We start from the raw sequence: 12,458 nt of genomic DNA, 5'->3' as shown, positions 1-12,458 counted from the left end.
CTCCGATTGTTAACGGTACCTGTACAATTCAGGAACAAACTACGGTATAATAAACACAATAGGAAGACGATACTTCATCGAGAAAAGAAATCAGTCAGAATATAAATGACAAAAGCGACTGAGAGCAAGCCAACCCACGTGGTGATAGCGTCTTAAAATGTTGCAACTCTGTTATCGTTGCCATAGCAACAGGCCATTTTCGAACAGCATTAGTCAACTTTTTCTCGCCGGTGGCGCTAAACGTCAGACTTCAACTCTCGTGGGCCCTACTGTAATTGCTGGTGATAAAGAGTTAGTTTAGGTATATAGCGACGAATAGCGTTAAAATGAGCGAAAGTGAGTCTGTTGACGATCAAGTGCTACCAAGAAGAAAATGCATTAGAAATACTGCTGCTGATAGCAAAAAGAAACGCAAGAGGGCCAAGTCCTTGGGTCAGCAATACATTACTGTACTTCGAAAGGTGTTATTGTACCGCCAAAGTCTACTTGACCTCAATGTTAGTAAGTACCGTGTAGTTTCGTTATTTCAACAGCATCTATAACTCGGTGGTATTTGTGAAATTCAGTTATTTTTTAAAAGTTATTTACCCTTATGTGTGATAATGTTGTTAATTATGGATACATGAATATAATTTATATATGCAATAACTTTACTTATATTTCCCTGACATCTTCCTCTTATATGTTTCTTGCAGTTGCCCAAAAAGGTGTTTTGACGGAATTACGGAGGAGCAGCAAATGATTATTATCTCTACAGTGTATGATGGCAAAACTAAAAAAGAGACGGATTTGTACCTTATGCCCTTGTGGCGCAAAGCTTATTCAAGTTTACATGCTATAAGTGATAAGGCTATTGTTCGCTAAACAACACTACTCGTTAATGGTCAGTCTCCAAATGATAGTAGGGGACGGCACCTCATTACAGGAAATGCTCTAAAACCAGATGTTATTATCAAGATAGATAAACATATTAGATCTTTTCCAACTCACCAGTCAAATTACAGTGGAAAAATTGTTCGTTACTTGGACGCAGACTTAAGTGTAAAAAAAATGCATGCACTCTTTTTGTGAACAGAACCCTGATCTGAATATCAAATACGAATTTTATTTGAAATACTTTTAAAAACTTCCAGTATAAATTTGGATGCCCACAGATTGACATGTGTTCCACCTGCGAGAAACTCGGAGCCAAGATCAAATCTACTTTTCTAAACGCAACGGCAAAAAAGAGTTGCAGTTGCTTATTCATAAGCGTGCGGCTTCGAAGTTTTATAAAAAGCAAGAAGAAATCAGAAAGGGATGATGTAGTAGGGATAGCTTTTGACTTCATGCAGAATGCCCCTTTGCCTTGTCTGCCTGCCCAACTCTGGCTGTTTGTATTTGGAATTCATAACTTGAAGAATAACACAGCTCATTTTTATTGCTACCATGAAGGTCAAGCTAATCGTGGCCCAAACGAGGTATGCACCTTTTTGTATGATTATTTAAGTAGACTTCTTGACACAGTTAAAGAACTTCACCTTTTTAGTGATTCGTGTGCTGGACAAAACAGGAACAACACTGTTGTTCGATTTTTGATTTATCTTACCATGATTGGAAAATTTCAAACAATTCAACACATTTTTACAAACGAGGCAACTCTTTCTTTCCTTGTGACAGGGATTTTTCTGTCATCAAAAGAGTGTTACGAAGACGAGACAGGGTGTATTCAGTTGAACAGTATGTTGAAATTATAGTGAACTGTAGAAAGAAGCCTCATGCATTTCAAGCTAAAGTAATGGAATATGAAGATACAGTTGAAAGTTCTCACTTGCAAGCTATAGATATTTAATCTATAAATCACAGCTACCAGGCTACATACGTGCGTCGGAGTTTATTGATGGACTAAACTTCAACTCCTTCAGGCTTCTTAAGGGACTAGAAATACCGACAGGCCCTGCGGACAAAGCGTACAAAGAAGAAGTTCCTCTCAATCGTAAGAAATTCGAAAATGTCTAGAAAATCATCAAGTGCATCAAGTTCAGAGCATCAGGGATTTTACAATAAAGCTGTGTAGTGGTCGACGAGAAGTGATGATCAGTCTGAGGTAGAAATTGATGAGGACAATGAAAACAAAATATTTTGATGTAAGGAATTGCAATGTTGAGTGGTATGTGCCGAGGTAAGAAATATTCCCCGTATCTGTTGTGGATTTATATGCAATAAACTAATTGATTACGGTGACATAAACGAGTGTTTCTCTAAAATAGTTTTCAGCACCTTCGAAAAATTGAATTGTTGGAAAAAGGAAGAATGTCCAAGGATTTCTACCTCAAATTACTTTTAATCAGTTGTGAAAATGCCCTCTATCTGGCTGTCATAATGTTCTTGCTGCATAGCTTTACAACTTTGCAATGTATCATAAAACTCCAGGACTAATAATTTGAATGCTGTTCAGTTTTGTCCAGTTTTCTCAAAACAGGGTTGCTTGGACATTCTTCCTTTTATCAATAACCGATTCAGTTGCTTTGTTTAATCATTCCTATAATTCCTAGTTTCAGCCGGCTAAAATGGGATAAAAATGTAATATTTTCTTCACAAAGTGGGAGTGCAACTGCCCCCCTCGCCCCCCCCCCCAAATCACCGCTACTGGGAGTAATCCCATCCATCGGAGATGAGTGGCAGCATAAGAGACAAAGAATATCACAACAAACAAGGATCAATGTAATGTTATTGTTGATGAATTTTATGAGCTTTCTATAGTGTAGGCCTTCACATTTAGTTTTTTTTCTTTTTTTGCTATTTGCTTTACGTTGCACCGACACAGATATGTCTTATGGCGACGATGGGATAGGAAATGCCTAGGAAGTGGAAGGAACCGGCCGTGGCCTTAATTAAGGTACAGCCCCGGCATTTGCCTGGTGTGAAAATGGGAAGCCACGGAAAACCATCTTCAGGGCTGCCGACAGTGGGACTCGAACCCACTATCTCCCGATTACTGGATACTGGCCGCACTTAAGCGACTCCAGCTATCGAGCTCGGTCATTTAGTTTTCTTCCGACTCTGAAATACCACTCTTATCAGTCAATACGGTAAAACTGAATAAAACATATATGATCGGAAGTTGTATTCTCTATAACTTTTGTTATATAGTACTTTTCGATAGTACTAATTGTACCGGGCGGTACACCTCCGCTCCGCTAATTCAAACATTGCGCCAGTTGAAACTCCTCTACTGGAGGAAGCCTGAACTTTAACTACAGTGTTAATTCTCAAGTTTCTCAGAAGATGTCCCTACTTGTAAATTTTGAAGTGTTCTGAACTGTATCGTTTTCGATGTATTTTTGTTTTGCCTGTAGTAAGAAGTGTGAACATTCTCTCCTAGATGGCACTACTGAAGGACTACAATTATGCACCCTAGTGCGAAGTGAAAGAACTGTGTTTTGGAGAAATTTTGGGTTCATAAGTTTGTTCTTTGTTAAATTTCTTTCAGTCATTGTTTAGGTTGGCTGTATAACCCTTCACCTTCCGCCAGTTTTGAATTCGACCAATGAGTAATTTTTGTAATTAATTTCCCACCAATCCTGGTTTTCTTCCTCAGTTTTGACATGTAATCTTTTGGCCGTCCAATAAAATGATTGTGGGCGGGTGTTATCATTCCTGAAAGGTCTCGAATGTTCCGCGAGGGTATATAAACTGCTGATTTTCGGGTCTCTGCGCCACTTCAGTAACATCTATCATAGTGTAAATTATGTAGCAGGGGGCGGGAAGCGCCTCTTTCGTCGGGCAGCAGTTCATCAATAAGGTAATGGCCTTTTTATAACTTCTTTTCTTGCTAGCTCAGCAGTTTAACTCTCGGGGCAGGTTCGATACCTTTTACCATGTAACTTTCCTCTAAAATGTAATAGACTCTTGGCATAAATTCTGTTTCTTTAAACTACAAATTGGGATAGAGAGTGCCTAACCCTCTCGAGCTCCCACTCATGTTGTTTTGAGGTGACTACGTTTTCATAACTGTTTCCCTTCTTCTCGTGATGTCATAAAGTTTTCTATCGTGTCACCTCCGTAGAATGGGATTAGCCCTTGCATAAGTGGCCTAGGGCCAAATTAGGTTTTAATAAAGTGTATTAGGAGTGCAAGTACGCCTCCTCTCAAGTTGGTATTTTGGAGGCCATGTAATTGTCCTGTTTCTTTATAGAATAGGCCTCAGTAGGTTGGGTATTTTTACCCCTGTGTTATTGTACTTGGAGGACAGCTTGAATGTGGAGTTTGGTGTGGCCTTTGATGGGCTTGAACTTTGGGAGTGGGTTGCTCTTTCTTAATTTTGGTTTCGGTGTGCCTCGAGGAGGCTTTTCTGAGTAATAGGGAGCAAGTGCTCCTGGGCATGATTGGGGTTTTCTGCCCCTTTGTCAAATCTGGTATGTGGCTAAAGTTGGGCTAATTGCTCAAGAATTGTGTGTCTGGGTCTCGGAGCCCAAATTCTGTAACAACTGTAATTGTACATTCTCGATTTGTTGCTAGGCTACTAAGTACCTGTTGTTATTTATTGATCTTGAAAAGAAAATATAACCTTGTTAAATTTTAAATTAACTTTAATTTCGTAAGTTGAGACCTGTTCATCCCAGCACCTTCTTTCACCTCTAACTACCACGGATAACTCCGTAACACTAATAATTAATAACATACGAATTTTAAAAAATAAAATGTAGGCACCTTCCCCATAACTACCATTTCATTCAGGGTGAATAAAATTGTTTACACCTTGGACTGTAGTTTCTTATTCCTCGACTCTATATACCGATTTTCATTAAATTCTGTTTACCCATTTTTATTTTATTTTTTTGGCTCGGCGGTTTGATATGGAATTAGTGAAAAAAATACTTCTTCTTCTTCCAGTGATCCTATCGATAAGTAGTCCTACTACGTAACTAAAGTTATATAGTATTAAATTTCCCGTCATTTATGTCTTATACATTTTTTATCGTACCGGCTATAACAGAGATATTCATGAATTAGGATTTTTGTTGCTAGGTCCGTATCAGCGCCGAGTCACGAAAAAATGGATAAGTAGATTTTAATGCAAATCGGTATGTAAAGTCGGGGAATAAGGAACTACAGTCTACGCTATAAATAATTTTATAAGATACCCTAAAATCACAGAGTCGGGAGAAAATTAAATCTGGAGGTCTACAATATAGAAAGCTCATAAAATTGATCAACAATAACATTACATTGACCATTGTTTGTTGTGATGCGCGTTTTGTCTTCTGCTGCCACTCATCTCCGATAGATGGGATTTGTGCTGTCTACCGAGTATAAAAGCCTGCCTGAATGTTGGCGGGAAGTAGCTGGGGAGTTAGATCTTTCTCTTCTTTAGCATGCCATCCCTCTGGTTCATAAATTTTCTGATAATACTGGTACTTAACACACTGGTTCATCATAGCATTCCAGCTATTCAATCCCTACTCTGAGGCACTGATTAGAATGAACAGTGTGCACATTTAACGGAATAATGGCAGACACGGCCTGAGAGACGGCATCATCACCTGAGAGGCCCACCTCCCTCTTCAGGGAAAGAATGAAAAGATTTTAGTGGTAGTAGACGAGTGTTCGCGGCTGTCTGCAGCCTGGTCCTTCCAGCACTGGAACTTTGGACTGTTAGATCGGCAGCTTAGTACTGTTCGTTAAAAGTGAGAAAATGTGTGGTTTTCCATTTGATCAAGTATTTTGTACGATAACATTGCTTTTAATCGCTATATTCCTACTGACGTCATTGTAATTTTTTGCTATTTGTTTTACGTCGCACCGACACAGATAGGTCTCATGGCAACGATGGGACAGGAAAGGCCTAGGAATAGGAAGGAAGTGGCCGTGGCCTTAATTAAGGTACAGCCCCAGCATTTGCCTGGTGTGAAAATGGGAAACCACGGAAAACCATCTTCAGGGCTGCCGAGAGTGGGATTCGAACCCACTATCTCCCGGATGCGAGCTCACAGCTGCGCGCTCCTAACCGTACGGCCAACTCGCCCGGTCGTCATTGCAATTACCTATGTTGACTTCAGTTGAGAAAATCACAAAGACAGGCTAGTTACCACTAAATTTGAGTTCGATTCTCAGCAAAACCCACCTGAACAAAATTCTACGGACGCCGTTGTTGAAATGTACTGACAATGTACTTTAAAATGTTAAAACATTTGATAATTGCCCACCGTTATAAAAAAAGTATTTCTTGTTTGTTTTTAGATAATCTGCAAACGTGATAAATTACTATTCTACCAGAATTCCTTAAAGGGATAAAATGAGTAGTGAAGTAGGTTAGGCACTTAATTCCTGTGTTCAAGGGTGTATACAGTAATCGCAGAATCGAATTCCGATACAGTCTATTTGGAATTGAGAGTACCAGTAATATGGTCTGCTGTTTGTTTTAAATGACAAAACAGAGAGACTATCACTTAAAAAAGAACAACATAAATCGAAGGCTAGGGAAAGAGTTCCGGAAGGTGAAAGAGTGGTTCTTGGCGTTGGTAAGTAGAAGCATAGCTTGACTCAGCTGGGGACGCCTTGGTCGTCGCGTTATATCATATGCTCATGAGTCATGAGACTCATGAGTTGCAAGCCCCTGGGGAAAGACTTGAATATAAAATACCTGTTTCCGTTAATTTAATGACAGATTAAATAAAAATCAAACATACCCGTAACATATATAGCCCATTAAGGCTCTTAGTCCCACTGGCTCGGTGAGGAAAGCAACGGGAAACTACATCACTCCTCATTTCCCTAGTACGTCTCTTCAGTGATGCCTAGGCCATCTATGACAGCTGATGGCAGAGCTGTTGAGGATCCAACCAGCCTTAGGGCCGAGGACTGAACATATACAAGGCTCTTAGTCTGCCAAGACACCTGTTGTCTAGTTAGAAGGCCTGAAGGTATTGAAGTGTACGTGGTCAGCGTAATGGCATACTCAGCAGTATTGATTGGCTTTCGCGATCGAATTATTATTATTATTATTATTATTATTATTATTATTATTATTATTATTATTATTATTATTATTATTATTGTACCGGGCGGTACACCTCCACGCCGCGAATTCAAATATTGCGCCAGTTTAAACTCCTCTACAGGAGAAGTTTGGAACCTTGAAAACTGAACTAATTCTACCATTTCTTAAAAGATGTCACTACTGTAAATTTGGTAATCTTGTAGTGTTCTGAACTGTGTCTGTTTTGATTTGTGTTTATTTATTCCGTATCAAGAAGTGTGGACATTCTCTTCTAGATGGTACTACTTAAAAACTATAATTGTGCACCCTAGTGCGAAGTGAAGGAACTGGTTTTTTTGAAGAAATTTGGTATTCATAAGTTTGTTCTTTGTTAAATTTCTTTCAGTCATTTTTTGGGTTGGCAGTATAACCCTTCTCTTTCCGCTTGTTTTGAATTTAGCCAATCCCGAATTTCTCTAATTAATTTTTGACCAATAACGTATGTCTTCTCCGATATGGATATGTTGCTTTAAGCTATCCAATAAAGTTGAGGGGGGTGTGGGTACTCATTCTTGAAAGGTCTCGAATGTTCCACGGGAGTATTTAAACTGCTGACTTTCGTGTCTCGGTGCCACTTCATCGACATCTTGCTTAGTGTGTGATTATGTAGCAGGGGGCGGGAAGCGCCTCTTTCTTCGGGCAGCAGTTCATCCACAAGGTAATGGCCGTTTAATAACTTTATTTCTTGCTAGCTCAGCAGTTTAACCCTCGGGGCAGGTTCGAAACTTTTCTCATGTAACCTATCTTTAAAATGTAATAGACATTTGGTAACAATTCCGTCTCTTTAACTACAAATTGGGATAGAGAGTGCCTACCCTCTCAAGCTCCCACTCATATTGTTTTGAGGTGACTACGTTTTCATAACCGTTTTTCTTCTCTTCATAATGTAATAAAGTTTTCTTATCGTGTCACCTCCTTAGTATGGGATTAGCCCTTGCGTAAGCGGCCTAGTGCCAAGTAGGTTTCAAAAGTGTATTAGGAGCGCAAGCATCGCCTCCATTCTATTTTGTATTATGGGCCAGTAACTTAACCTGATGTTTTATTTTCCTCATGTAAAGCCCTGTAGGTTGGGTATCAAATACCCCCGTTTCTTGGTGCGCCTTAAGGGCAGATAGAAATGAAGTTTGTTGTAGCCTTTGATAGGCTTGTCAAATTGAGAGCGGGTCTGCTCTTTTTCTTAACGTTGTAAGTAGGAGCAAGTGCTCCTTGTACTTAGGGGTTTTCTGCCCTTTAGCTATTGTGGTGGTGAGCTGAGAGCTCAGAAATTAATCTTGGGGCTCGAAGCCCAAATCTTGTAACTATTGTAATTATTTTCCTGCTACTTGGAACCTGTTACTCTGTTGTTGTTATCCGTTGATTTTGAAAAGAAAATATAACCTTTGTTAAAGTTTTAAATTAACTTTAATTTCGTAAAGTTGAGACCTATTCCACCCAGCACCTTCTTTCACCTCTGCAAATCCACAAAACATCGTAACAATTATTATTATTATTATTATTATTATTATTATTATTATTATTATTATTATTATTATTATCTATGTATTTACCATAAATCGTACAGAGTTTATGGATGGTTTAGTGAAAAGGGGCAAGCCCTCTGTACGTTAGACGCTTCACATACCGGTACCCACTAAGCTATCTTTTACAACAAGTAATTATATTATTCACATATACACTCGTACAATAATTCATTCGCTCGATAATGCACTTATGCTGCTTCTTATATCAAACAGCTCCTCAGTTCGTTTCACGAGGCTGAGTGAATTTCGTTCCAGTCCTCAGTCCTCATACTGACCGGGAAACGAACCCCGGGCTCTGGGTAAGAGGCACGCACGTTATTTCTACGCTCTACACCATAGATCTAGTAATGGCACATTAATCAATCTCTTTCCAAGCCAAAAATCCAGTCTTTCAGAATCTCTTAATGCTGATACAAGTTGAATTAATGTTTAAAACATTGTATTGCTGACCCTCGAATAGTGCTTTACACATTAGGTTCTGGAACTGCTCTGAAATTTTCACTACCGTAATATTGATTGTTAATGTTACTAAAAGGCCTACTGATAATTAGTGTCGGAGATTTCAATCGTCATTTCAGTTTTATCAAACGGCAAATATTAAGTCCCATTTCTCAGTTCTGTATCCGTATTCCTTATGGACGTAGAAAATGGCGATACAGTCGTTAAAACTGACATTTGTATTGTATTTTTTAAATGATATGTCTTACATTTTCAGTACATACAGATACCGTACATTTCACATTCCTATTGTCTTGATAATTATAAGAGCAAAAATATCAGAGGCATAGGAGTTAGCAACGGCCAATTACTTTTGTAGAATGACTCATCCTGTGGGATGTACGGTTAATTGAATACGGTTCCTGAAAATATCAATAAGTGGTTATGTTTTCGTATGCTGCTGCTATCTTGAGGAGGACGGCTATAACTACTTTCAGTTCTTGATGCTAGCCTGTCATCTAATAGTACGGTAAGGTGTCTGTTGGAGCGTGCATGTTGCCGACTTGCGCAGCTGTTCGCTGGTCGTCGCGTTGCTAAGATTCTGTGAAGCACAAACAAACTGCTCGGTACGAAGTTTGATTTGTTGCATTGTTTATATACGTCCACATGTCACTGTACGATCGCGATGGCATGTCGGTTCTTGAGTGAATCTTGATATTAAGTGCTTTTCTGTTGTGTGAGTAAGGTGAGACATTTTATGAGAGAATTTGTGAATTCTGTGACACTTTAATTTGTAAGAGGACGTGAAATGGATGAAGAAGATACCGGTGGTGGTGTCATGAAATCACCGATCAAGCGCCTAGGCTCTACCAGAAAACTGATCATATTTAATAGTAAGTGTATCATTAAAATTAATAAAAAGCATGCTTACTGTTACTGTTGTATGTGCACGTGTTTTCGGTGTGACCACCACTTCTTTTTTTTTTTTATCATGAAACACAGCTGAAACTCTCCATGTGTGTGGGTAGTTCAGGAAGGAGATTTGCCAGGTTTGGATTATCGTTATTTAGTAAATGTTCTTATGTTTAAGTGCCGAACATTTTGCTCGCTGTTGCTGTTAGTTCGTTGTTGCCAGCTAAAATAGCTGTTAGCGTCGTACTTTTTTACTGCATAGCATGTTGGCTCCATAAATATTATTTCTGTCACCCCTCCAAGATCTGTCACAGACGGTATAGGGGAGTGCTGGCGTCTGGCGAATCCCTCGCTATTTATAAGTACACGGAAAACGAGGTGTAGTGGAAGCGTAGAGGAGAGACGTACATGCACAGTATAGTTGAAACATCGATTATTATTGGTAACATCACCCATCGAGTTCCCCGCTTTGAATTTGGCCTTGAAAGTATTACCGATCGCTGGGTACAAGATGTTATTGGTGGAGAGAAGACAAGACACCGCCCACACGTAACGTTGTTCTGACACTGTTAATATAATTTGTCACGATCGTTTCTATACCGGCTGTTGATTTTGTTGGTTTACCGATTCAGAGTAAGAAAATATGGTCTTGTTGAGAATCGAACTCAAACTTAGTGTAAATGACAGGAGTGGTGATTGTTGTCCTTGAGACAAAATAAGGAGATGTTCAGCCCTAGCACTCAAACTTGATCGTACATGTATTAATGACAACTTTAAAATGATGGTGTATAGAGAAAGTCGCTGAAGCTGTACACTTTCCTTCGTAATTCACTCTCAGCTCATTAGAAGACAGTAGAATGTAGGATGCGGATCATCTGATCCAAAGTGGGTCGAACCGTTCATCGTAGAAACCAAACTTTCTGTTGAACCTCGCGTATCGGTACCTCAACGGAAATGGGAGCCTCTGGGCGAATACTGACCGTTAACACTAAGAGTACTTTATTTGAATTTACGTAGTATTAAGCAACAAAATATATATTTGTAGTAGCTTCATTGGTTGCATCTATTTTAACTATCACTACTGAATCACGTAAGCTCGTACGGCTATTCACATTAGTGGGTGCGAAATCCAAACAGGTCATTTGAATCCCGACCACAGACGGTTTACGGCACGTCATTTCTATCTTGATGACTTTGTGTGTATTTATTATTTACTTAAACTATTATATTCCAGACTTTGAGAAACGAAAGGACGGAAGTGTTGTGAGATTATTAAAATAAAGTGTGTACGGGAGGCAGGCAATGATACTACGTAGTATCCTGTGCCGATCAAGAAGAAAAGTACTTCTCTCTCTGGATGTTGTATTGCGTACCAAGCGAGTTGGCTGCGTGGAAAGTATTTGTGTGACTGTAAGCTTGCGTTTGGTAGAAGGTGGGTTCGAATCTCATCATCGGCAGCACTGAAGGTTGTTTCGCGTGGATTCCCATTTTCTCACCAGTTTTTTTAGCCAAACATGTGCTATAACCAAGGTCTTTTCCAACTTGATTAGCACTTGACGACCTAATCTCATTCATTCCAGTCGCCGGGCTGAGTGGCTCAGAGGGTTGAGACGCTGGCCATCTGACCCCAACTTAGCAGGTTCGACCCTGACTCACTCCGGTGGTATTTGAAGGTGTTCAGATACGTTAGCCCTCGTGTCGGTAAATTTACTGGCACGTAAAAAGAACTCCTGTGGGACTAAATTCTGGCACCTCGGCGTCTCCGAAAACCGTAAAAGTAGTTAAGGGAACATAAAACCAATACGGTAACATATTTATTATTTAATTTCAATCCTCATTATTTGCAAAATCACCCTTGAACTAGCTTCAGAATTGATCATATTACTTTGGAAGCTTACAAGATATTTCATAAAGTAACGACATTTCGACATTCATCGTGTGTAATCCAGAATAATGTCTTTATCTTCATTTACTAAAAGACATGAGTCTTAGCGACATCATCAAATTTGAGGTAACTCTGTATAATAGTATGTAACGATGTTGTTACTTTATTGTCAAGCTGTGCATCTCTGTTATATTCGTATTGTGTGGCAGAGAAGTCGTCATTCATTTTCTTGGCCTTTATAATCTGTTGTAGTGAGTCTCAGGATTCAAACAACTTTCGTGTTATAAATCAAAAATATATTCATATGAATAAGGGGACATTTCTCAGGGGGACGTTTAATTCGAGCTTTCTTAAGTCCACAAACAGGAGAACACCGAAATACTGTAAAATGAGGTAGGCCTTCATCTTGATATTAAATTCATTAAATCTTTACATCAGTCATCATTGTCAGCCATGTATACACATGGAGTACCACAATAGAACTAACGAGGTCACAGTGCATGGGTCATTTAGTGAACGCCCCTTCTTAACCTCCATTAATTTTCATCACTGCGCGTCGACTTGTTAGAGTAGTTATAGGATGTATTCATGGAAGGACACCCAGAAGTTTTTATGTTCTGTGCCTCTTGTCTTTGCTATTGCTGATAATCCAGCCAGAATGAATCATCTAATCGCTTAATTT

The 12,458-nt window shown here is 39.3% G+C and overlaps 1 protein-coding gene across 1 annotated transcript in view; it reads left to right on the top strand.

Annotated features, from left to right (window-relative positions):
• The first annotated feature begins 9,597 nt into the window (after positions 1–9,597).
• The window catches only part of LOC136871860 (SLIT-ROBO Rho GTPase-activating protein 1), a 597,464-nt gene continuing 594,603 nt past the window's right edge, over positions 9,598–12,458 (top strand). The window contains exon 1 of the mRNA XM_067145501.2: positions 9,598–9,872. Coding sequence (XP_067001602.2) covers positions 9,788–9,872 — 85 coding nt within the window. The 5' untranslated portion in view covers positions 9,598–9,787. The remainder of the gene's footprint in view (positions 9,873–12,458) is intronic.

Source organism: Anabrus simplex, chromosome 4 (assembly GCF_040414725.1).
Source record: "Anabrus simplex isolate iqAnaSimp1 chromosome 4, ASM4041472v1, whole genome shotgun sequence".
In the NCBI taxonomy this organism is placed as follows: Eukaryota; Metazoa; Arthropoda; class Insecta; order Orthoptera; family Tettigoniidae; genus Anabrus; species Anabrus simplex.
The sequence above is the reverse complement of the archived record's forward strand: the minus strand, read 5'-3'. Positions and strand labels throughout refer to the sequence as shown.